Raw genomic sequence first — 25549 nt, forward strand, 5'->3', positions numbered from 1 at the left:
CTTGAATTTGTTAAGCGGACTACTTATTTGACAGTCAAAACACAAAGATATATACACGCATGTGAAGTAAACTGCATAAAAACAAATTGTTGACTGCTGAAAATTAAGGAACAAAACAACGACATATTGAAGATTTTACATATCATATACAGACCTCACACCCAACAAATGGCAGCTTTCAGCCAAGTTATCTTTCCTTTTTAGGGAGGGCAAACACAACCCTTTACATGATGCCAGCAAGTGTAAAAGTCACCAAAAGAAAAAAAAGCAACGAAAGCCTACCTGTTTACTGTTCTTCAGCAGTAAAATCAGGCTCTGCTGGCTTCTGAAGCAGCAGAGGCGGTACCCTCTCTGTTACTCTTGCCTTACGAGAACGGTTTCGCCGTAAAGCACGAAGCGCATTGGCAGCAAACCGTGAGGCGTAAATAGTGGCACCCAGACTAGGCGAGCTCCCACCAGCATTGGCTAAAGCATCTTGCAATCTATTCTCCTCTTCTCTCAAAGATTCCTCTAGTTTCTTTTTGCTATAACGGCGCCAAGCAGCTTGTATAAAACAAGCAGCCCAAGTTCGCCACTGCTGTGAATAGAACCTGAAAGTGTGGCGCAGCTGCTTACTATGAAGCCGACGGAACTGAGAAGCAACAAACTTTAAGTCATCAGCCATCAGAGCAAAAGCTTCAACTTCTGTAAGGGCCCGGACAGTTCTTGTTGAGATAGGGAGGTTCGATGAAGAATGAGGATCTAGAGCCCATGTGAGAAGTTCCTCTCCACAGAAGTCTCCTGCCCCCAGATATTCAGAATTAAAGAAGCCAGTTCTTCCACCATTTGTTGTCACTGTCAATAGTTTGCCCCGCATGATGAAGAGCATCTCATCAACTGGGTCTCCCTCCCGAACAATGTAGCTCTCCTCTGTGTAGAGAACTGGCTTGAGACGGTCACACATTGCATCCAGTAATTGCTCATCCATTTTCTCAAACATTGGCACCTTAAAGGAGTAAAATAACCTTAAAATTATAGGTTCACAGTGAAAAGACAAGTCAAATAATAACATGTACCAATCTTATTCCTAAAAAGTATGCAACCCGGTTAAAAAAAATGAGTAGAAGGTCAATGCACCTACTCTCATGAGCAGAGCCAAGCAAAGATGGCGCTTTATGTCCCTTCTTAAGTCCTTGGGGAGATTACGAAGTAAATTCTCTTCATCAACTCCTCTAGTTTCTTGCCACCTGTATTGCTCGTATCGTCTAATCCGCTCCCTCAGATTCTCAGGTAGTAAGCGGTGGGACATCCATTGTTCTGCATCACGTCTTTTCACTCTCATCTCCTCCAATCTGGTAGTTGTGGACTGCAAATATGTCTGTTCCACAGAAATTTTGACTAGTCATAACCTATAATTTAGGGTCCTTATGTAAGAGTGAAATCAAAGCATCAAAAAGGCTAAACATCCTAAACATGTTCGATATCTCCTTTGGAATATTAGGAGAAAGCAACAGAGGAAGGAATTGCACTGGTAACCGCATGAGTGATGTTTCAAATTTTTTGCCCCTTCGTAATTAGGAAAGTGACAAAGATGCGGATACTTGGACTTTATAAAATCTGAAAACAACAGAAAGGCTATTACCTTTGTAAAAATATTTCTTATGCTTCTCAGAAGAATTGTTTAGGGGATCCAGAAGCAACAATTCAGCTAATACTGAATAGCTTGTAGCTCATGCAGAATATTTTCAAAAATCCTAACGATAGAAACTTTTTTTTGGTTTTTTTTTTAGAAAAAGCCTTTCGGAGTGCAAAGAATCACCAACAAAAATATCATGTCCTAGATATTAGAAACCAGTTCCATTGCTACAAAACAAACAGCTCCACATACAAAGTCAAAGACTGAGATAAATTGTACAAACCTGCATATTTCCAATGAGAAATGAAAACAGAACCAAGCCTGAGATCGAAATGAAAACTGCAAAGCAGATTTCGAATACATAGGTACTAGTTTCAAGGTTCTGACCCAGAGAACTGCAAAAAGAAATTAGACGCTATTCTCAGAACTTAACGGCAATGTGCTCAAGAAAACAATGAAATAGGAAGTAAATGATTATATGCCAAAATTAGAATAAGCGCAGTTGGAGTGAAGATAGACATAGATTCAACAAGTCAAAATAAAGAAGGTCGTAATTAAGACCACCACTCAATGTCCTCTTAAAACCATTTAACCACAGTATTTTGAAGCACAATTGCTAATGAATCGTGCTGCTTTGTCAGGGAGTAATCTCAATTTCATCAATACATTAAACTAAGCCTAATAGTGTTTCCACCCTACCCAAGAAAGGAAAACAATAAACCATATTATAGAAAGAGGAGAAATGCTTACACCCTTACTTTTCCCACTGATCATCACATATATTATGAGGGTTGATCACATTATATGTTCTGTGTAGGCTGCATGTGTACTTTTTCAACCCAACCCCCTCAAAGCGAAGACCAATAATGAAAACAAGAGACCATTTCATTTATTATTATCATGATTCTGAGAGATCATGACATATGAGTTAACCAGATAACTGAAATAGAGTTAAAGAATGTTGAAAGAGTAAATAAATGCTTGGATAAGTTTTAATTAATTAAATTCATAAATCTTGTCAATCCGAACTCAATATATTATATTGATGGAAATTAGGCAGATTAATGAGACACATGGTCATACACTAAAATTAGTGTGAAAGAACTCAAAAATGGTATGCCAACAAGCATGCTAGAGATGGAATAGAATGTATGTAATACGGTATCACAGATTTAGTCAAAAATAGCTGAAATCAACCCATCTAGTAAAAGAAAACAAGCAATGACCAGTGAACACTTCATGCAAAAAAGAAAAAAAAAGCATCAAATTTGACCAAACCTTAGGTTTTGCAGGCCCCACCAGAAACAGTAAAAAAATTTCTCTGGAAAATCTTTTGACTCCACAATACCAGATTGAAGGGCATCAAGGAATATTCCAAAATTGAAAAGCGTTGTGTTGGGTGTTTGTATGGGGCATGACTGATTTAGCAATGTCCTAAAATAAGAATCACCATTGTCACAGTAAAATGAGCGGTGGCATGTAGTATTATTCCCACAGGCGCCTTTCCAGCATGTGAATTCCCTTTCAACGGAAAACAAGTACCAAGAAGCCCCAAAAACCTACAAAAAAGCTAGTCATTTTACCATTAAAAAATATGGCAGGAGAATGAAATAGGCTTGTAAGTCATAGAAAGAGATATATTTTAAACAGGAAATGTAACTACTCCAGGCTTATACATATGCAGTTACCTACATTCGATCCATTGCAAAGTTTATCTAATGCATTTGAGATAAGAACGCCATATAACATTTTACCCCAGAGTTAATTCAAAAGCAAAATCAGCATGCTTAAAGTCATGAAGGAGGATGCCAGTTTGTTGTAAAATAGTAGTAATCAGCTTTTACTTATATATATGGACAAGAAGAAACTTATATATTTGACAGGAGAGTGCCATTTCAATGCACAAGTACTCTGAACAAGTTCAACTTTTTAACAAAATTGACACTATTTTGTTGCGAGGATCAAGGGGACAATGAATGAACATTACAGAAGGTTAAAAATTGAAAACTATGCTTATAAAAATTATCCCATGCCTGATCATTATGCATATACTTGCTCTGACATTGAATAGAGAACCTTTCATATTTCACAATTATGCTTAACTGTTCCACCCATTCAATCAAAACTTAACCAACAACTAGGTATGGCTTTCAAATTACCAAACAAAAGCTTCAACCTCTATTTGAAACAACATATATCACTTGCTTACCGGAAATTATAGCCAGTAAAATAGAACAGATTGATTTCAAAAACACATAAACCTTTCCTCCATACAAACCAAAGTTCAAATGGTAAGAGAGATACTTTTTATGCTGTTTTAATTTGAAATGTCTGGTCTAACAAGCAATAAACCATTCAAAGGCCAAAGGCAAACACAAAACATACATGCACAAAAGCAAATATAAGAAAAGGTACATAGTTATTGCCAAAAATATTCTACTACCAGTCTAATGAACTTACATGGCTTGCTAGCATGTAAAGAAACAGATTGAATGCAGCACCAGCCCATGCAGTTTCAGTTAGTATGCCAGAGGTCCTTGTAACTTCCTTGTACAGTGGATAAATTCGAAAAACTCTTGGAAGATATTGGAAGAGAACAACAATTTTCAACAAGTTCTTCGTATTCAATGATTTCAATCCGCTCATTTCAGGTATGATAATTAAAATCACCAGCTGCAAAAATAACAGCAAGTTAAAAGTCCAAGCAAATAGTATCAAGCTCAATGATCATAAAAATCGACTTCCACAAAATATCACATATACTAGTACAGGATTTAGGACTACATGATAATGTAGAGAAGGGAGTTCCTACAACAATGAATTGTGATAAAATAACATATTTCCATTAAAAAAGTGAAGAATGGTTAGAACAATTAAAGTTATTCTTTTAACAGCTTGATACTAACTGTTGGTATGACAGATTATAGAATGGTTTAACAACTCAAGTGAAATGAAATTTCTAAATACTATTCACAGTTGAAAGTGAGAATGAAGTTCCTTCTGACCCAATAAGTTAAAAGATCCATCCATGCAACTCATTTTAACTTTTAAAGATTAAATAGAATATGATCTGTCACACATAAACTGGATAAATACAAGAGAAGAACATTTCATAGGCCTAAAAGGTTTGCTTACCTGTGGCAGGGGAAGAACTGCTAGAACATCAATTAAAAAGTATGACCGTAGATACCTCTTTGCTATTGCCTGTGAATCTTCAACTAAAACACCTCTTCCAAATACACGAGAAGAAGGTGCAATGAATCCAGTACGAAACTGAAAAATAATATGGATTATATAGAAGATATCAGTGAATGAACGCAGCACACAAGCAGTGGTCTCCATCTTTTCATCCAAGGCAAGGCACTTCTTGTCATCATTAACCACTGGAACGTAAAAGAACAGTGGATCAATTGAGACTGCTATTATACATGATAATACAAATATCTTGTTCCAGCGTTGAAGGAATGGCCCCTGTGGATCAAGAACTTTCTTACTAGAACCAAAGCCTTTAGCAACAACATGGTTGAATGAACTAGATTTAAATGACTTTCTAATCGCTTTAATCCTCTCAGAACCAGATTCAACCCCTCTTTGAAACTTTTCTGAAAATGAATTTATTGCAAATGTAAATTTCCCTGAATTTATCCCATTATTATTAGTATAATGTACTTCGCAGGTTTTCTCTGAATTCCAGTCCTGGAACCTGGAAGACAATTCAATTGAAGAAAATCAGTCTATTATTTCATATAAATTAAAATAAAATAGGGTGAACCTTAATAATAGAAAAACCAAACACCAAGAATAATCGCACATATATAACATTTTCAGGCACAGTATAATAACTGTCTGTGATAAATGGAGAATTAACAGGCATGGTGGCAGTAGATGAAGAGCAAGCTCATTCAAAACGAAGTGGTGTCAGTAACAGAAGCTAAAGGTGACGAGTATTAGTGATAGCGTCATCGCATAAAGCAAAAGGATGAAGAATGACAGCTGATGATTTTGCTTGCAAAATTGAATATCTAATATTATTTTAATGGTATTCTGAATTTCTTTTTTTTTTTAAAAGGTACATTTAAGACTTAGAATCAAGCCCAGCATCCACTAAAGAAAAAGTAATCATCTTTTGCAGCAGAAAATCAATGGATGAAATGAAATGCTAGTGTACTGACCTCACAACCTTCTCTGGTGGATAATTCATAATTATAATTTTTTAAATGATCTCATCTCTAGAAGAAGTATCAGCTCTGGAACACAGAAATTTAAGGAAATTGTTCGTGTACAGCAAAAATCTGATTGCCGGACCCTAAAAGGAGAAGAAAATACATGAAACCAAATGTTAGACCATTCCAATCACAATTGCAGACCAGGGACAGCTGGAAACAAACACAGAAGCAAAAATAGATAGTATTGCACAAACATTAGACAGTGAAACGACATATATTAAAGACAACTGGAAACAGTCATCAAATTAGTTACATCTAATCAGAAAGAAAGCTGAAACAATAACTTAGTTAACAACTCTCCCTCAACATGAACAATGATCAAAGCATAACTTCGATTAAATCGTTTCATAACAATAATAATTACTAGGGGGACACAATGAAAAAAGTATAAAAAGTAACATGGCGCGTTTCATGGAGTTGCAGATAAGCCACTACCTCCAACAACTTGCCAAAAATATCTGAAAGGCATGACGTACTTGACAGTAATATTTTCGCCAAAAAGAAAAAGCAAAATGGAAGAAGTGAATTAGAAATAATTACAAAACAAACAAAGCCAAATTTTAGAAAACAATTTATAAATGATTCACAACATGCATACATACATACATACATCCATCCAAGCAAGCAATTCCTTCAGCTTCAGTTTCAGTTTCTTCAAAGTCAAAGTTTTTAAATTCGAAAAGTAGAGCCCTAAAGTGTCGGGAAAATTTTAAATTCGAAACATTCTTCTAGAAATTGAAGAACAAAATATAGAGAAAATAAAAATTTATGAATATTAAACAACGAAATAGCAAACAAACAAGTAAAAGAAGATTGGAAGGAAGGAAGAAGGAACATACTAACAAATCTCAGTGGTGTAAACAAACAGGGTGGGGATGAATGATTATTGCATTTAAAATTTCCTCTCTGTTTTCCTTCTGGAGCAAGAGATGGAGAAAGGGGAAGAAATTTCCGGGAAACGTCTAGGGTAGGGCCACCTCAATGGTTTTTTAAATGGAAAATAGAAAATAAATTAGAGACAAAGAGGGCGATGTTAGGGAAGTAATAAAGTCTTGGGTCTTGGGTCTTGGGTCCCACTGGAGAAAAGCTCTCTACCTTTGTTTTTTTCTTCATGGGAAAGCTCAATAATACCATAGCGGGTAAAAGGAAGTCCTTCGTTCCTGTCCAGTTTCTTCTGCTGCATGGTTGACTTCGATTAATTTTGCGAAATTGGTGATGTGGCGGAACATGATTAGTGAGATGTCTAAACAATAGTCAACTTGGTTGGCAGAGCCAAAGAGAGTCTTGTCGTTGACCCTGAATCCCACACTAATCAAGAACGACTACTGCCTCCAATGCCTTTGGCTGTGTTCGTCACTTTCGATTTCATGAACTTTTTTTTACTTGTAGCTGTTATTTGCATCCAATGCCCCACCTCAAGACTCTTAGCAAATTGGGAAGTCGCCCGCAAGTTTCTTTTTCGAAATGATCATCTAGACAAACACAACTCATTTGTCATCTGGGTTCTTAATCTTTCATCGGGCATGTGTTAATAGTGTTTGAATGGGTTCACGTGGGTGAGAATGGAGTTTTGGGTGATGGCAAAGTTGTTTCACTCTAGGTGGTTAGTTGTGTCGGTACAAGTAAGTCAATAAAAAAATTATGTAGTATTTGTGAGTTGTATTGTTACATGTCTAAGATTGTATCGAGACAACTAGACCAGAATGGATTCTCTCTCTTAGTTTAAGCTGTTTCGATCTTTGAAGATTCGTACTCAATCTCAAATACTCCTGAACTCCTAGAAATCGTTTTAAAATGTTTTTAAATTATTTTAAAAGTCTTAATTATGAATTTTATTGATTTGAAAATTGTTTTAAACACGAGTTTTTTTGTTAATTCAGGAGAACGTGAGTTTGAGTGCGTTGAAACGCGTTATCTTCTTATTTATGAGTTGGAAAGAGACTATAAAAATTATTTATGAGTTGCTAAGATTGTTCAAAAAAATAAAAATAAAAAATAGAAAGGAAAAATGTATTTCAAAAGGTTATATGATATCGTGCAATATATGTATAATCACCTTTGTACTTGTTATTGTTGTTGGGTTGTTAGTTAAACCAATAAATTTAGCTTTTTTACATAAATAATATAAAAAATTTAATTAATTACGAAAAAAATTATGAAAAAATTAATTACAAAAATGAATTGTTTTTAACCTTATCCATTAGTGCCACCTAACAGACCATGACACCACCCTCTTTTTCCCCTTAATCATCTCTCAATCATCAAATTTTTTAAAAATAATTTCGATGCCGCCACTGTGCAAGGCAATACTTGTATTTATTTTTCGAAATACCCATATTTTTTCTTCATAAATACTCTTTTTTTTTTCATTGGCATTTTAAAAAATAATTAAGGGTGTCATCTGACACAGTGATAGTACAAAAGAATTTTATTTTTTAAAATTTAATGATTAGATGATGATTAAAGAGAAAAATAGAGTTATGTGCGTCAGACAACACCAATCAATACTATTAAAGACCGTATATTTTCGTAATTAATTTTTTCATATTCTTTATGCAAAAAATCCAACAAATTGTATTGGCAGTATTAGAAATTTAGGAAGGAAATGACGTGGTAGCCAATAGAACAAAATTAAATCATTATTTGCAAACTGGACATGGACTTGCCTAGAGAAACTACTAGCCACTGCCAGATTGCCATCTCTCTCTGGTCACAAGTCACAACTCCAAACAATAGAAATTGCCAGCCCTTTCTCTCCTGCCTTGTGTCTCTAACAAAATCCGATTGTTGCTGCCTATTGCCCTCGATCCTCCACGTGTTCCAAAGTTTTTTCCTTTAAAAGAAAAATTTTGATCGAAAATTTTGCCTCTTTTAGTTTCCTTGGTTGCATCTTTCATCTGCTCAAGAAAATTTTGGAAAATGTAAGATCTGGATTCCTCTCTATTTTTTCTTTTCTTTAAGCGTTGTAAGAGGGAGGAATTATTGTGTTACACTTTAATTATATGCATAAGTTAAAGACTTGTAATTCATAGCCAGCAGGAGTTGGACTGAGAGCAGTATCTGGTAGAAGGTGTAAGAACGGATGAGGCCATTGTTCTGGATCTGTCTGGACTGAGATGATGGTGGTGTTAGCGGAAGAGGGAAAAGGTAAATATTAGTGTTCTTCTTTTTATTTCTATATCTGATGCTATTAGAGATGTTTGCTTGATTTGTAGCGAAGATGGAAAATTAAGCTATGGCTACACATGTCGAAGAGGGCATAGAGTAACCATGGATGGTACCTACGATATTAAGATTTCCACCATTAATGGGCAGAGTGTGTGCATGGTTGGAATCTTTGATGGTTAGAGTCTCTCTTATCATCTATTTGCCTATGCTAGAATACATTATGATGATGGCAGTCACCACCATGATGTGCAATTGCAGGGCATTTGGTGCTCGTGCTGCCAAGTATTTGAAGCTATACCTTTTTGATAATCCAATGAAGCATCCACAATTGATGACCAACACCAAACTTGCCATAAGTATGTTGAACATCTCTAATGATGTGTTGCTAGAGATGGGGTTGAATTACTAGCCCATTTCAGCCTAGTTTAGGAATGAAAACATTTTGGGTGAGAGCTAAAATTTTCAAACTTTCGGAAAAAGTACTTTTAAACTAATTTTTAGCTTCAAAGAAGCACATTTTCTCTCAAAAAACAACTTATTTAAACATATTTTTTGTCCCAAAAATAATAAACAATATTAAACAAACCCAAACATTTATCATTTTGGTTTCATTGGGTAGGTGAAACATTTCAACAGAATGATGTAGATTTTAGGATTTGGAACGACTTACTTATCGAGATGATGGTTCAGCTGCTATTACAGCAGTGGTGGTTGGTAACCATCTATATGTTGCCCATGCTGGGGACTCAAGGGTATAGCGTCCAAGGCTGGAAATAGTAACATCTTACTTTCAACTGCATTATTACATGGTTAAGCATATTTTCTCTTTAAATACTATTATTTCAATCTAATCCACATGCTTCTGCCAAATTGCTAAAAGTAGGAAGAAGGCTATCTTTTTTATGGAGTAGAAATTTTCACATAAAATTTTTATATATAATTTAAACAAAATTAAAAGTGAAAACATGAGGGAAAGTTAGACCTATTCATAGGTCGAGCTATCCGCTCAAGCTTGAAGGTTTATCTAAAATTTTGGAAGGTTTGGATAAAAATATTAGGCCCATTTATAATATGGGTCGGGCTTGAACTCAAACATTTAAAGCCCAAGTCCAGCTCAACCCGACCCAATTTTAAGTTTATAATACTTGATATTATATAATTTAGAACACATTAAAGAAAAAAGCCTATACTAAATATATAATACTACTCTAATGTAAAAATTAAAATAATGTGAAAATTACTATATAAACATTTTCAATAAATAAAAAATGTATAAAATTATTAAATATTAAAATAAAATAAATATTTTTTTAAAAATAAAATTAAAAAATAATATTGACGTGCCTAAAATGGGCTTGAGTTAATCTTTTGCAAATATGAATAAATTTGGACAAAATTTTAAGACTATATTTTGAGTTAAGCCGAGCTTGAATATATATAAAATATATTAATATCATGACTTCAAAAGTACAAAATGTGAACTACCTATATACTTTATAAATATTTAAAATTAACAAATTTATTCTCTTTAAAATTTAATTTTATTTTTTCTTTAAACTAAATTTAATAAATATTTAAAAATAGATGTTACATGATATTAATCTACATTGAAATTAATAAAATTTAAATATGTTTTTATAAATTTATTTAAATATGAATGAACTAAATATATAAAAATAAAATTTTATATATTTATAAAATAGGTGTTTTCTTAATTCAGCTCACCATCAATGTATTTAAATAATTAATTTTATATATTTATAAAATTTTAATTTTAATTTTCAATTAAATTATGGATTATATATATTTACTATTATTTAATAAAGTAATTAATAAATTAGGATTCATATTTTAAATAATTCACATATAAATGGAAATAAAAAATTTAAACTAGAGAAATATTATATACTTATTTTTATCGATATTACACTAATTTTTTGTTACTTATATCTTAAAATTCAAATTTAAAATTTTATATTGATATAATATAATGTAGATTATTTTAATTATAATTTCATAAAAATTAAATTATTATATTATGATATGATAATACGTCATAATGCTTATAGGTTTTTTTTTATAATTAAAGTATTCTTCGTGTCCGTTTTGCAGTTCATAGAGATTAATTCTTTCGAGATTCGTAGTTACTCTTCAAAACAATGTTGTCACCAATATTCTGTTAAGAAAATCATATATTTTTGTGTTTTGTAAAACCTTGTTGAAGAATTTACTTACATTAAATTAACTTTATTAAAATAAAATAAACTTGTTAATAACACACTTGTTGAGAATAATATATATATGTGGAGATTTGAGATTATAACGTTGTTGTCCGGGGTTAGCCCTTTAAAAATTTTGAATTCTCTGAATCGTGTGTTGGCCTAATGGTTAAGGTATTCACCGCCCTAGGTGTGACCCGGGTTTAAGTCACGCAAGTCGCGTTGCTGTTAGGGCTTTATCCTTCTCTTGTAATTCACCAAAAGAAAACTTGAATTCTCTTATGTAATATGTTTTATCATTGCGCTCAACACTTGTTGGAGAGTTATATTTTATTAAAATAAGTGACATGATAATGAAAGTTGAGATTTCATGGCAACGAAGATTCCTAAAATTGAAAATACCTTGTTTTTTCTTGTAAAGCAATCCTTCTTTCTGAAGAACATAATACAGATAGACTTGATGAACAGAAGAGAATAGAAGATGTTGGATGGTTTATTAATGATAGTACGAGAACAGGTAAGTAAAATTGTAGCTTACCTGTCACACTAAAGATATATTACTTGATATATACTACTCCATCATTTTTTTGTGGATCAGTTTGTAGCATGATAAGTATAACTCGCGCTTTCGGTAATCGCATAGTGAAGAAATATGTTATTGCAAAACCAGAGATCCAGGTGATCCTCAAGCTCCAAGCATTTCATAGTATTAATTGCTACATCTCATTAATGAATTAGTTCTCGCAAGATATAGTGATAGATGAAGAGTTGGAGTTGCTTGTGCTTGTTTGTAAAGGATATTAGGATTATGTATCTAATGAGGTAAAGCTTGTTTCACATAATGTCCATCCACATATTAGGTTACGTTCTAAGTTAGATTCTTCCTCTTCTGCTACATGCATGATTACTTGTGTGGAGTGTGCCTCATATTATTTTCCCAGTTAAACTTTGATTACTCTAGGAATATTTTTAGTATGATTATAACTTTAATCTAAGTCTATTTAAAGAGGTCATTGTATCTATGTTTGGTTATGCTAATCAACAAGGGTTTTTTTTAGGGTGGCAAGATGTAGTCGCATATGAGTTTTGGTGAAAGTTTCGTGGTAATTATAGAGAGTATTTTATACCCTTTTTGTAAGTGTCTTATGAGATTTAAGGTTTTGCTTACTGGTTTGCTCTTTGCTCAGGATTTTGGGTAATGTACGTTTAGTAGATTTAGGTTATTTTCTCCATATTGTACTAATGTGTTTATTCATTTAATGAAAAGTCAAAGCTTGCTTTGCCCATGGTTTTCCTCTTTGAGGGTTTTCCGTGTAAAATATTTGTATTCGTTCTTCTCCACTTTTACTACTTCGTTGTTTATACAGATCGATCCTCAACAACTTGTTTATGTTTTTAGGAGGCAGTTGCACTTGCTTGGGCAGAAGAAGCTGAGACAAAGGCTAAAAGGTTAACGTATATTGCTTTCACCGGAATGGAACAAAAGATAACCTTCGGTTGGAATTTTCAATGCATTGTGATTAAATTCCACCATCCGGAATCAGCATAATTAGAAATCACTTTATACTATTACATCCAATTTCTGCCTGCCTTTATCTACTACTTAATGGCCAATGATTGCATACATCAAGGGCACATATTATTATTTTGTAAATAAAGGAGCATACATTAGACTAAGAAATTGCACAACACATACATGAACAAAACTAAATGTAAAACTAGAAAGTTCATAAAAAATGGAAAAGTGTTTCAAAATATATCTAGATTGGTAAGGTGTTTTGGGTTGCTGCCTGAACGAGCAAGTGCATCAGCGTAGCAGTTCCCTTCATGAAATACATGTCTCATTTGCTACAAGGGAAGGTCACCAATATAGTCTTGCAATCGATGACCAAAGTAACCAAAGATGAATCTGAGGAAAAAGTAGTAGAAATAATAGAAATAACAGAAGTTATATCGGCCATCCAATTATCTAAGGTAATCAAACAATTTCTTCGTAATTTTTATAGATTTATGTTTCAAAATATAGGCATTGTCGATGTTAGTTAGAGATTCTTCTAAGTATTAGAGCAACTTCAATGTCGTGACTTGCTGGGCAGTCTACTAACTCATTGGCTGGTTTGATTCAAGTCGTTTCCTGCACACTACATCAACTTATTAAACTTCATTAGGCTTAAATTGGCCTAATTGGTCAAGAAACATCATAAAAAGACTCATTTTATTCAATCAAAGATGACTAATATATAATTAATAAAACGACTAAACTGACATAAAAATGATTGCTTACAAGCTCCTTAAATACATAAAAGAACCTAATTTGCCATATTAAATTATAACAGATCAAGAACCTATTGTCCCCTCAACTTTCACAACCACGTTTAGAGTGGCCAATGGAGGGCAAGCCAGAGCCTCATTTGGTCTTGTTATCTTAGTGTTTGTTCCGGGTGGTCAGTTTGGGACCACATCACAGACCCCCTTCGTGGGTAATATATTTTCTAGGGGTAGTTCAACCCAAATGAGTTGTCAAATACTTGCAGCCATCGTCTCTTCAGATTAACGTTTGTCTTTACTCAAAAAACTTTGAAATGGTGTTTATTGTATTAATGAAATCAACTGGTTGCTTGTAGGTCCTTCAAGCATAACAACTCCTATTGCTCTCGGCTTGTCTGTCGAAGGCGACATCTTAGTGCGCACCACTCAAGACATTGTGCTTATTACCAATTGAGGTAAGAAGGTTTTGCAACTTTACATGATGAGAGTAATAAAATAAAATATTAGGTTTTTCACAATTTTTTTTTAATAATTTTTAAAAATAATCAATTGCTGCCGTAATATACATATGAATCGTCACATTAACATCAACTAGCTACATCAAGGAAGTTAAAAAACTTTGAAGTCCAAAGATATCATTATGCCATTTAAGAACAAGAGTTAAAAACTAACCCTGGTTAAGTCATTATATAGCAAAATTCATTATAAAAAGGTTGAATCCGGGTTGGCAGAACTAATAAGTAGTGCCATATAAAACCAATCCCTTAACTTTCCCAATATTTATTTTATCTCATTTCCATTTCTTTTGGTGTCCTAAAAAGAAAGAAAATTCCTTTAGGTCCTCAAGGGGCTTTGACTGTACCCTTCCGATTCTTGCTTGCTTCAGGCTCAAAATTGCTTCGCCTCAAAGATATTTTCCTTAGAAAGGTATATTTTTCTACAATTTTTTGTTTCCATAATTACAAAAGAACATTTTTTAAAATAATTTTTGTAGACTGTTCGTTGGAACTTATAAAATCTAGGGTTTTCAGTTTCTACCAGGTCGAATTCGAAAGGATAAATTTTGACTGTTAGGCAGCTTGTCGAAATCTCGTTTAACTGTAGATCCATGGAGTCATGGAAAACTCAATTTTAGTCTTCATTGTCCTTCCGTGTAGTTGGAATTTCAGCAGTGTTTCTGTTTTTGGTTATTCACTATGACTTAAAGTTCATCTCGTTGTTTTGTTTATAAGTAATGAAATGCTGATGACAGCGTGTGTAAGCGTTCCTTTTCTTTTTTCCCTTTTAAATTAATTCATGGAGCTGTTACTCGTAAGTTTGACTATTTAGCGTTATTTGGGTAGTATTGGTAGTTTTCAAACTTGAGAAATTTGCATTTTAGGTTTTAGGCTGTTTAAAAGAAAAAAATACTGATGGAATTATGCGGCAGCCTTGTTTCATGGTGATTATGTGTTTGATGCTCTTAAGATTGAGAGATTGTGTTTGCCCTCGGTATCCTCTAGATGAAATAGTATTGTTAATTTAGACTCTGAGTAAGTGAGGTGCAAAGGTCAAGAATCTGTAATATGATGGTATTGTAATTGTTCTTCGTAACTAGTCGGTGAAGTTGCAATCTGTCTCAAAGATATTGAAGTGTTAGTTCTCATATATGTTGTGCACACTACAATTATGATGGAAAATTATTAATGCCGCTTGCTTCTTGATTTTTGTGCCCATTTATTTCTAGTCAGAACTAGGCGAGGGACACTAGAGGAGGGGAAAAACATACAATTATTTTATATTATATATTTTTGTATCAAATGGTAACTGATGTTATCAAGTTCATGAGATGGATGGTTCACTGAGTATTTCGTTTTTTCCAATATTTTGTAAGCCTTGTTTGCTCTATTGTTTCGTAGTTATTGATAAAAACGATGCATGATGCAAACATTTGGTCAGGTATGCAAAATAAAATTTCTCTCATAGATGGTATGTGTTGTCTGGATAGCAAAATCTAAGCTTGTCTGGTTGATGTATATGGGTGGGGTCACCATAAAACTTGGTATGTGGTATGTGCCTACATGGTCAATGTCTTTTGGGTGGCTTAAAACTGCTTGTCCATGGATGGTTAAGCGTTTACTGATGGTTCGTTTTTCCAATATTCTGTAAGCTTTCTTATGGAGCTCAGTATTGTTGCGTAATTATCAATGAAAACAATGTGTGATGCAAACCTTTGGTCTGGTTTGCAAAGTGCAAAGCTCTCTCATAGATGGTAAGAGTTGTCTGGATAGCAAAACCTAAGCTTGTCTGGTTGATGCATATAGGTTGTCACGCTAAAATTTGTAAAACTTGGTATGTGCCTACCATGGTCAATGTCATTTGGGTGGCTTAAAACTGCTTGTCCATGTTTCAACTGATGTCTGGTGCTGGGTGAAGTCTTTGATCAATATTTCTGGTTCTTTTCTTGTTGCATAACCGGTTTCTTAGATGCCGCCCCCCCCCCCAAAAAAAAAAAGAACAAAACTTTTATACGTTCCACATACCTGGAATTACATATTGGTCAGTGTTCATGTGTTAAACAAGTAGATGGTAGTTGCATCTTTTCTTATGTATAAAAATAACTATGGAGCTTTGGCTTTGTTGACAGTTAATCATATTCATATGACATCCATCTACCCCTCCTTATTTATGGTACCTAATTTTGTCAAGTTGGTTGAGTTCCTGTTTGTGAGTGTAAGATGAATTGTTCACTAATGTTATCCTTGCCTTGTAGGACTTTCTGTATAAAAAGACACTCTTGTGGTTGAGTTTGATTCACTTAAAACTTCTTTGTGCTCTAGGGATGGAGAGGGAACACATACTAAATGCACCATGACGTAATTTCTTGGAAGGATATCTTATATTACTAATTATTATAGGTCAAGTTGTGTCGGATTGAAACCACTTGAGATGAAAATGGAATGTGCTTGTGCTTTTTGTATAAAAGGACATTCTTGTGGTTGTGTTTAATTCACTTTAAGCTTACTTGTGCTCAAGGGATGGAGAGATAACACATACTAAATGTACCTTGACATGATTTCTTGGAAGGATATCTTATATTACTAATTATTATAGGTCAAATTGCGTTGGATTGAAACCACTTGAAATGAAAATGGAATGTGCTTGCACTTTTTAAGGAATACCAGATATGGTATTACTTTTATAATTTTAGAAAGTAATATGAAAAATTTGTATTGCAGTTATTTTCTACATACACATTGCTGCATTAGATATTCATTTGGAGTGATATTAGAATTTTGTAAGAATTTGCAATCATGCTTCTGTTGAAATAATGGTGAAAACTGTTTCTTGTTTAGATAAGATTGTGTGTCAGATAAAGAAATATATAATCTCTGTTTAGTAATATGGACTTCTCTATAAAGAAACCAAAACTCGAAGTTTCAAAAAAAAAGATGTCTTGTTCGTTTTTAGCAAAGCATATGCTAATAGAATATTATCCAATTAATGCATTTATTTCTCAGTTAGTTTTCTAAATCAGATGTGTATTTTTATTAAGAGAGTTTTTCTTCCTTTGGATCAGGCTTCAGAAGCTTGGATTTGTTACCTCTGTCTTAAGGCATGAAAGAGCCTTAAGATACAGGTCGTGGGTTTTGAAGCTTTTTCATATTCATAATATCTAGGTGAGGAAGAAACACATTAAAGTACATCAGAATTATGGAGTGTAACAAAGATGAGGCACTCAGGGCAAAGGAAATTGCCGAAAGGAAGGTTACGGAGAAGGATTACAATGGAGCTAAAAAGTTCGCTTTGAAGGCTCAAAATTTGTATCCTGGGCTTGATGGTGTTGCTCAGATGTTGACAACACTAGATGTGTATATTTCTGCAGAGAATAAAGTAAGTGGAGAGGCAGATTGGTATGGTGTGCTAGGGTTGAACCCATCTGCAGATGATGAGCTTGTGAGAAAACAATACAGAAAGCTGGCTCTTATACTTCACCCAGATAAAAACAAGTCGGTAGGTGCAGATGGTGCTTTTAAGCTTGTTTCTGAGGCCTGGGGCTTATTATCAGATAGGTCTAAGAGGTTGGCATATAACCAGAAGATAAATTTTAGGGGAACTCAACAGAAATTTCCTGTACAGAGTGGGCTTTCATCAGTGCCACCTAGGGCAAATGGCTCTCACAGTTCTAGTTCTAACCTTGCGTCAAATGTTAGGACTCGGAACAGTCATAGCCAAGTTGGTCAAACCTCATTTGCTTCTAATAAAAAGCCTGCTACCTTTTGGACTGTTTGCAATAGATGCAAGACACAGTATGAATACCTCAGGATTTACCTGAATCAAACACTTCTATGCCCTAATTGTCATGAGGCCTTTTTGGCTTTAGAAAAGGCACCTCCCCCAAATGTTTACAGGTCATCAAATTGGTCCGCACAACAGCAGTCTTCAGGGAATCATGCTGCAAATAATAATCTATTTAACCATGGAACAAATTCTTCCAGTTCTCAGAATTCAGTACATGATGGAAGTTTCTGGAAGAGTCAAGAGAGAGTGAAAAGGGAGCATGAAGAAGCTCTTAAAGCGGAGAAACTCCTGAAGAAGAGAAAAGATGATATTCACGGTAATGGTTATGTAGGTAACATGGCAAGTCAAACAGCCATGGGAAATGTACCTGGCTCGGGTAACACATTTGAATCTAGGAGTGTTTTCGAAAAAGGAAGTATCTATGGGTACTCTGGAAATTATAACAAGCCCATCACTGAGAGAGAATTGTCATTGTTTGAAATTCGAAACATGCTGATTCACAAGGCACAGAATGTTATTCGTAATAAGCTTAAGGAGTGGAGATCAGCAACTGAAGTCAGAACTGCTGACAAAGTTAAAGTGAAGGTCAGAGGGAAAGAAAATAGGAAACAGAGGAGCATGGCAAATGGAGATGGACATGATACCAATAACGAATATCATGGCAAGCAGTCTCTTCCTGCCTCTTCTCCTGACGTATCAGATGCGGGGACTGCATCATTAACAATAAATGTTCCAGATCCTGATTTCCACAATTTTGACTTGGGTCGAAGTGAAAATTCTTTTGAAGAAGACCAGGTCTGGGCTGCGTATGACAATGATGATGGAATGCCCCGATTCTATGCTCGAATTCACAAGGTGATCTCGTTAAAGCCTTTTAAGATGAAAATTAGTTGGCTAAATTCAAGAAGCAACAGTGAATTTGGTTTTCTAGACTGGATAGGCTCTGGTTTCACCAAAACTTGTGGGGAGTTCAGAAGTGGCAGACATGAAATAAGTGAAACATTGAATTATTTCTCCCACAAGGTTCAGTGGACAAAAGGTACGCGTGGAGTAATTAGAATATTTCCTAGGAAGGGGGATGTCTGGGCTCTTTACAGGAACTGGTCTCCGGATTGGAATGAACATACCCCGAATGAAGTGATACACAAATATGACATGGTGGAAGTGCTTGATGATTATAACGGGGAACAAGGAGTCTCTGTGGTCCCTCTAGTCAAGGTTACTGGTTTTACTACAGTTTTTCATAAGCATATGGACCCCAAGGAAGTCAGGAGGATTCCTAGAGGGGAGATGTTTCGCTTTTCACATCAGGTTCCTAATTACTTGCTTACAGGCCGAGAAGCTCATAATGCTCCAATGGGATGCCGTGAGTTAGACCCAGCAGCCACCCCCTTAGAGCTACTTGAGGTAATTAATGAAGCCAATGAGACATCTGTGGAGGATAATTCTCTGAAATCTGATAAAGAGTCCTTAAAGAGTGCAAGAGAACTTGCGGCAGATGGACAGGGGGAGATGGTTGATGAAAATGCCCGGGAAGGGTAGTTTGTAGAGAAATAGCGAACAAGCCAAGGATGATTAACTAATGGTGCTTGCCCAGAGGACCATGGGATGTTGATGTGCAGATGATGCTGAAAAAGCTTAAAAGTATCGGAATATGAAGATGCTGACTGCACCAACCTGGTGAGTTTTTGATATTTTTGTAAGCTTGTGGAACTGTAGAAATTGCTTCTTTTTGTTGTGCCATAGTTGGATCCAAGTGAGGTCCATGCTTTTGTTTTTACTTACTATGGTAAAAGCTTAATATAGAACACTCGAAATTAATAGGATTTGCTTCTTGAACTGTGCTTATTGTTTACATTAACATTATGTTTGGAAAGGAAAAGAAAGTAAAAAGAGAGCAAAGCTATGAAAAATAAATTATTAGTTACATATTATTTCTCAAATAATTTTAATAATTTTTCTCTAAAAGTGAAGAGGAAAGGAAAGCATTAATTATAATTAAATTTTACTACTATAATTTTTTATAGAAACTATTTATAAAAAAGTGGGTAAAAAAGATATTTTATTGTTTAAAATTTTGTTTTTTTTATCAAAGGATAATTTTTTTTCACTTCCTTTTCTCTCTCTTCTTTTACTCCAATCCGGGACAATTTTTTTCGCTTCGTAAGTGGTTTTCATATACATGTTCTTGTATCATGGGCTGCGGATTAAAGTTTATGACCAATGTGCATAGAATCACTCAACGAGGTCAACTGGTTGAGGTCAACTGGTTAAATTTGACTCATTTAACTGGATTGATTCGATTCATGGAACAAAAAGAGGTAGTCTATTTAGTTGAAGCATTAATGGTTCACTGAAAGCATTTTAATAATTTAGAATTAGCATGATGAATATTGTAATCTTAAAAAGATAAGAATGTATAGTATTTAAATCTTTTAGGACTCTTATTTTGTAAATAGATATTAATTTTAATTGTTGATGTAATTTAAACTGTATCATTGTTGGATTTAGGAGAGTTCAACTATAAATATAGGTTTTTTTCCTCATTTGTAATCACTTAGTTGTATTCCATTCAAAGTAATTAAATACTTTTTAGAGTATTTATTCAAACACTTGGTGTTTTTGCTTTTTTGTGTTATTCTTTGTTTGTTCATTGTTTTTTTTTTGTTTGAAAGTTAGCTTCTGCCAAGTTTTGGTGCTTTGGAGAATTTTTTTGTGAATTCTCACTTTTTTGAGCGTTTAGCTGATTTAGACGAATTTGATATAAAATTATCACCTAAGGTCGCATAGTTTGCCAAACTAAAATTCTAACTTCGTAACACTTGCGTGTGGTAATCTTTTATGTTGATACTTGATAAGTTTAAAAGGTACGAAAATAAACACATAAATATATCTAACATATCCTTTAAAAATATATATCAAAATATATAACAAATTAGTAATGTATCAAAAGTTATACATGTACAAAGTATAATATAAATGCATATTTTATTAGATGTAGTCACCGGTTACCACTTTCGACCATCATCAGGCCCTATTAATTAAGAAAGCTGCTTTGGTTACTTTGCCTGCTTAAGACGGGGCAATTTGTTTATTTATTTATGTTTCCATGCTTATTTTATTATTAATATTTAGAGTTCGTGGTTTCTTTCTAATATTCTTAAAAGTTTTAATTCATGTATTTTTTTAAAGTGAAAAAGTGTTTTATCATTATATCCAATACTTAGTGTAAAACGAGTATAAAATTTTTAACTTAAATTAGTATTTTGTTGAACCATTATTTTGTCAAATTTTATTAACTTGTTATGACATCGTTCAATGAGACTAGTTATTCTAGTTAGTGTACTTTATGAATGATAATATAAAATTTTTAAATAATAATATTTGAAAAAATATAGTAAATTTTAAGTAAATAATTGTTTCTTTGAAGTGTGAAATTGAAATTATGTACTTGGAATCATAGCTTGCATATCATTTATTTTACTTTCAAGTTCATGCTTGTCTTTGGAGAGTCACTTATTTTCATCTTTTAATTTTGAAACAATTTTCCTATATTTTGAAATCATTAATTCAAACTTCAAGCCTAATTCATCATCGGCATTTTGCAACTCATCAAAAGAATAAGAATTTGAAATAGATGAGTTAGACGTTACCTTAAAACCATTGATGGTCTTAAGACATAGGTTGGCTACTTCTTGATCTTCTTTATCAAATGAATCTTCATCACTCTAAGCAGCAACATAGGCCTTGTGTTTTTATTTGCTAGACCTCTTCTTCTTCCATTGAGGATAACCAAACTTGATGTGTTCTGGTTTCTTGCACTCATAGCAAATAATGTGATCTTTTTCCTTGGTAAATTCAAGTTTCAATTCCTCCATCTTTTGGAATCTTCTTCCTTTATTGGAGTTCATGAACATCTTGAATATCTTTTTGCCTTCATGAACATCTTCACATGATTCACTATCTTTATTTGTGGTGGATTTTAGAGTAACACCAACCTTCTTCTTCATAGTTTCATCTTATGTGTAAGCGAAAAACCAATGAACTCATCCAATGTCAATGTTTCTAAATTTTTTGCTTCTTCAATTGCGGTCACCTTAGCTTCCCATGATTTAGATAAGATTCGAAGCATATTCCTTACCACATCTTCATTTGGATAAGTCTTCCTATAAGACTTCAATCCATTTATGATGATTGTAAATCAATCAGACATCTTCTTAATCTCCTCTTCGGACTTCATCTTGAAAGTTTCGTAGTTGAGTGTAAGGATTCTAACTTTCGACTTCTTCACTTGGCTAGTGCCTTCATGGGTGACTTCAAGCTTGTCCCATATCTCCTTAGCGTTTGAACAAGACAAAATTCTACTATACTTATTTGAACCAAGTGCACAAAATAGAATGTGCATGCCTTAACATTGAGTTGAATGTTTCTCTTATCTTCCTCATCACATTTCTTATTGCTTTTTGGAACTAAAATCTCTCTTTCTTGTTTGGATGGAATTGAAGGATCATCCATAATAATGTCTCATATAACAAGATTATTTGCTTGGATGAACAACATCATCATTGTCTTCCAATAGGAATGGTTAGTGCCATTAAAATAAGGAGGTTTAGAAACAGATTAAGACTCACCAAAGAAAATTGACCCGAAAGTAGATTTCATTGATGTAGAATGAGTTAATTATCATTTCAACTTTTCTGAGGATCTTCTCTTAATTGTTAAATCATCTTTAGAGACTAACTCTGATACCAATTGTTAGCTCGAAAGATCAACTCGAAATCACCAATAGAGGGTGAATTGGTTTCTTAAAGATTTTGTGGTTGCTGAGAAAAAAAATAAAGTCAATGAACACTTCGATTTATAGTGGTTTGGCCCCAATTGCCTACTCAATTACCTTAGCTTTCCACAACTAAGAATTTTCTCAAATTCACTAATTTGATAACTTTAAGGACAAGATTTAACCTTACAATCTCCCTTAAGATTTCTACCCAAAATCTTAATATTTCAACTCCTTTAAGGTTTCTACTCAAACCTTAATACTCAACCCTCTCAAAGAGTAAGTACAAATAGCAAACTAAGAAGTAATCCTTATAAGATCAGAATGTTTGCCAATTAAGCACAAATAAACAAGAATACACTTGAGCTAAAGAATAAGAATGAAGGCTCACAAGTGTGTATAAAAATAGTATGAAAGAATTAAGCACTGAGGTTGTATTGATTGAACTTTTGACTTGATGATTTTTCTTTTTTGTAAGACCTTTGGAAGATGGTATTTATACTCTCAAATTCATTTCCAATCGTTGTGGTTGTTGGAAACATAAATAGAGCTGTTGGGATGAAAATGCCAGATCACTAAATTCACCTACAACAAAAGGTATCGATATTTTTTCTACGAGTATCGATACTATTAGCATTTAATGTTTAATTTAGTGACCATTAAAGTTAGTTTACAAAGATACTGTAATAGGCCCAATTTGCCCGGCCCGTTAATAAAATAAACCAAGCCAAAGTTTAAAAGTCCATAGTCCAAATACATGGGCCCAACGTGGCCCAAATCATTTTTACCTAATTACATACCAGAAATTAAACCCAAAACCTACTAAAGTCCAAACCAGCTAACCCTAGCCCAATATTGGAGGCCCAACAACTTAGCCTAGCTGAGAAATAAACCTTAGACAGTAAACTCCAGCGCCGCAGCAGAGCCAGGCCTCCTCTCGCGCGTGCGCCACCACACCTTCAAACTGCTCCTCGCACGAGTCACTGTACGGCCTCCGTACACCTGCAACGACCTGCAGCAAACGAAACCAAGCAGCAAGCAGAGGCGTAATAGTACAACAAAATTGACAGAGAATGAAAAATTGTAACAAGAAAGAAAAACAGAAAATGAGGGATTTTTGTATTTCTTTTTGGGCTATATAAGGCCAACCACAAAATTTGTATAAGGGGCACGAACATTGTAAAAAAAAAAAAAGAGAATCAGAAAGCAATAAAAAAATCAAAAGTTCAAAGAGGTGATTTTTTTCGTTTTTTTATTATTTTTTTGATTCTTTGTTTTCTTCTTTGGCACCAAACGGAAATAAAAGAGGAGGAGAAGGGAGGTTTTTACCTTCGCTGGTGCGCCACCAAAATCCTCGTCCATTCTGTTTAAATCAGAGCCGGATGGGGATTTTAGGGTTTGAAATATAAAATAAAGGAGAAAAGGGGGAGACTTACCTGGTGATCGCGCCTTCGCTAACTCCGCCGTAATCGGAGTCTGGCGAAAGGTGAGAGGTCTCCTCTTTGAACCTTGCGGCTATGGCATCCAAAGTGGCTGAAAACTGTTTAGTTTAGGGTTTTTTTGCTTTATATTGAATCAGAAACGACGCCGTTTGAGGTCTTGCTTAGTGGCCCCAAAATGGTGTCGTATTGGCCCTTAAACCCGATGACCCGATCCAACCGCGGCTAGATCTGCGTGTTTTGGCAGGGGAGGGATAATTGCACTCCTGGTCCTCTCTCTTTTGTTCTGGGTTCAAATCAGTTCTTTTCTTTTTTAAATTTCACCCTTTAATTTACTTTTTATTTTATTTTTGACCAGCGCAAAAGCGCCGCGTTTTGAGGGTTGGGAATATTTCCCTTTTGATCCCCCTTAGTTATTCGCGCGTTCAATGTGGTTTGCACCTCTTGTATTTATTTTCGAATTTGCTCTTAAATTTTAGTCTTGATTGCAAATTAGTCCTTCTGATTGTTTTGTTACTGTTATTATTATCATTATAATTAAATTTCATTATTATTATTATTATTATTACTATTGTTACTATTATTACTATTACCGCTTTGTGTTATTAATATTATTATATTTGATTATATTTCTACTTACTTTTTCTATATAAAATTATTACCTTATTATTTATCATTGTTTCAAACTATTTTTTTTATATCTCATATCTTCATTTAGCTTTACAATGAATATTGTTTCATTTTCTTCATACCAATCAATATAGTATATATCTTTAGCAACTTTTATTTTATAATATTCTTTTAAAATCCACTTTTTATATATTCTACATGTAAATATCACGTACTAATATTCTTATACAACGTTATTTTTATACATATTCAATGTTTATATTAAATTATTTCATTATACATACATACCTATATAATATTCTATAGACTACAAGTTTTATATTTTTCTTATTTTTCTATATATATATACATTATTTCTTTCAAATTCTTTATTTTTTTATTTCTACTTATCTCAACATTTTACACCTACTATATCATATATATAATGTTATTTATTTTGGTTATTTCAATTTCTAGTATATTATTTATTTTAAATTTTTGTACGTATACTTTATTGATTTACAATTCCCATTTCTTTCATGTCATTTGTTTTTAGCTATTTCAAAACTCGTACATTTGGTTCGTATTTGCATTAATTGGCTCGTTTTTTTTATTAGTTTTTTGAATGTAGATAGTGATATTAGCATGATGTACAATAGAGATTATTGTTGTTATGTTTGTTTGCTTGTATTTATTGATTATTCATTATTCCTTAGTGTATGCTTTAATTTACGATTTATCATTGCGCATTGTACATTATTATACAATCGTTTTTTTATTCATTCAAAAGATTTAAATATCAAAATTATTTTATACATGTCTTTCAAAATAACGCAACACTTGGAATTTGGAATATCCTCGAAAAGATTGTGTCCTAACTTACTGGATTCCAATCTTTCTCGAGATTTAAGAAACCGAATATCCCTTTTAATTAAAACATAAATAAA

General features: G+C 33.6%; 2 protein-coding genes, 1 long non-coding RNA gene and 1 pseudogene across 10 annotated transcripts; 2 read left to right on the plus strand and 2 right to left on the minus strand.

The window, feature by feature from the left end:
* Positions 1-67: 67 nt before the first annotated feature.
* LOC107937618 (cyclic nucleotide-gated ion channel 1) lies at positions 68-7002 on the minus strand. Of its 7 annotated transcripts, none has more exons than XM_016870530.2 (8): positions 6681-7002; positions 5788-5921; positions 4751-5318; positions 4076-4288; positions 2894-3174; positions 1899-2010; positions 1121-1357; positions 68-985 (listed from the first exon to the last, which is right to left on the minus strand). In XM_016870530.2, exons 2-8 carry the CDS (start codon positions 5814-5816, stop codon positions 287-289), a joined length of 2139 nt encoding a protein of 712 aa, XP_016726019.1. In that variant the 5' UTR covers positions 5817-5921; positions 6681-7002; the 3' UTR covers positions 68-286. The 7 variants fall into 7 exon arrangements, with proteins under 7 accessions (XP_016726019.1, XP_016726021.1, XP_016726022.1 ...); XM_016870532.2 differs by having other exon boundaries at positions 6685-6856; XM_016870533.2 differs by having other exon boundaries at positions 6452-6694.
* Positions 7003-8406: 1404 nt separating this feature from the next.
* Positions 8407-13950, plus strand: LOC107937617 (probable protein phosphatase 2C 76; annotated as a pseudogene).
* On the plus strand, positions 11762-19616 carry LOC107937626 (uncharacterized). Of its 2 annotated transcripts, none has more exons than XM_041091564.1 (3): positions 11762-11906; positions 12628-14423; positions 17056-19616. In XM_041091564.1, the coding sequence occupies exon 3, from the start codon at positions 17190-17192 to the stop codon at positions 19317-19319; it is 2130 nt and encodes a 709-aa protein (XP_040947498.1). In that variant the 5' UTR covers positions 11762-11906; positions 12628-14423; positions 17056-17189; the 3' UTR covers positions 19320-19616. The 2 variants fall into 2 exon arrangements, with proteins under 2 accessions (XP_040947498.1, XP_016726035.1); XM_016870546.2 differs by lacking the exon at positions 11762-11906 and adding an exon at positions 14528-14753 and having other exon boundaries at positions 14238-14423.
* Positions 19617-23233: 3617 nt separating this feature from the next.
* Positions 23234-24280, minus strand: LOC121216202 (uncharacterized). The gene is made up of 2 exons (XR_005912302.1): positions 23991-24280; positions 23234-23917 (listed from the first exon to the last, which is right to left on the minus strand). It is a non-coding gene; the product is annotated as an uncharacterized lncRNA (long non-coding RNA).
* Between the last annotated feature and the right edge of the window lie 1269 nt (positions 24281-25549).

This window comes from Gossypium hirsutum, chromosome D04, assembly GCF_007990345.1.
Source record: "Gossypium hirsutum isolate 1008001.06 chromosome D04, Gossypium_hirsutum_v2.1, whole genome shotgun sequence".
Classification (NCBI taxonomy): domain Eukaryota; kingdom Viridiplantae; phylum Streptophyta; class Magnoliopsida; order Malvales; family Malvaceae; genus Gossypium; species Gossypium hirsutum.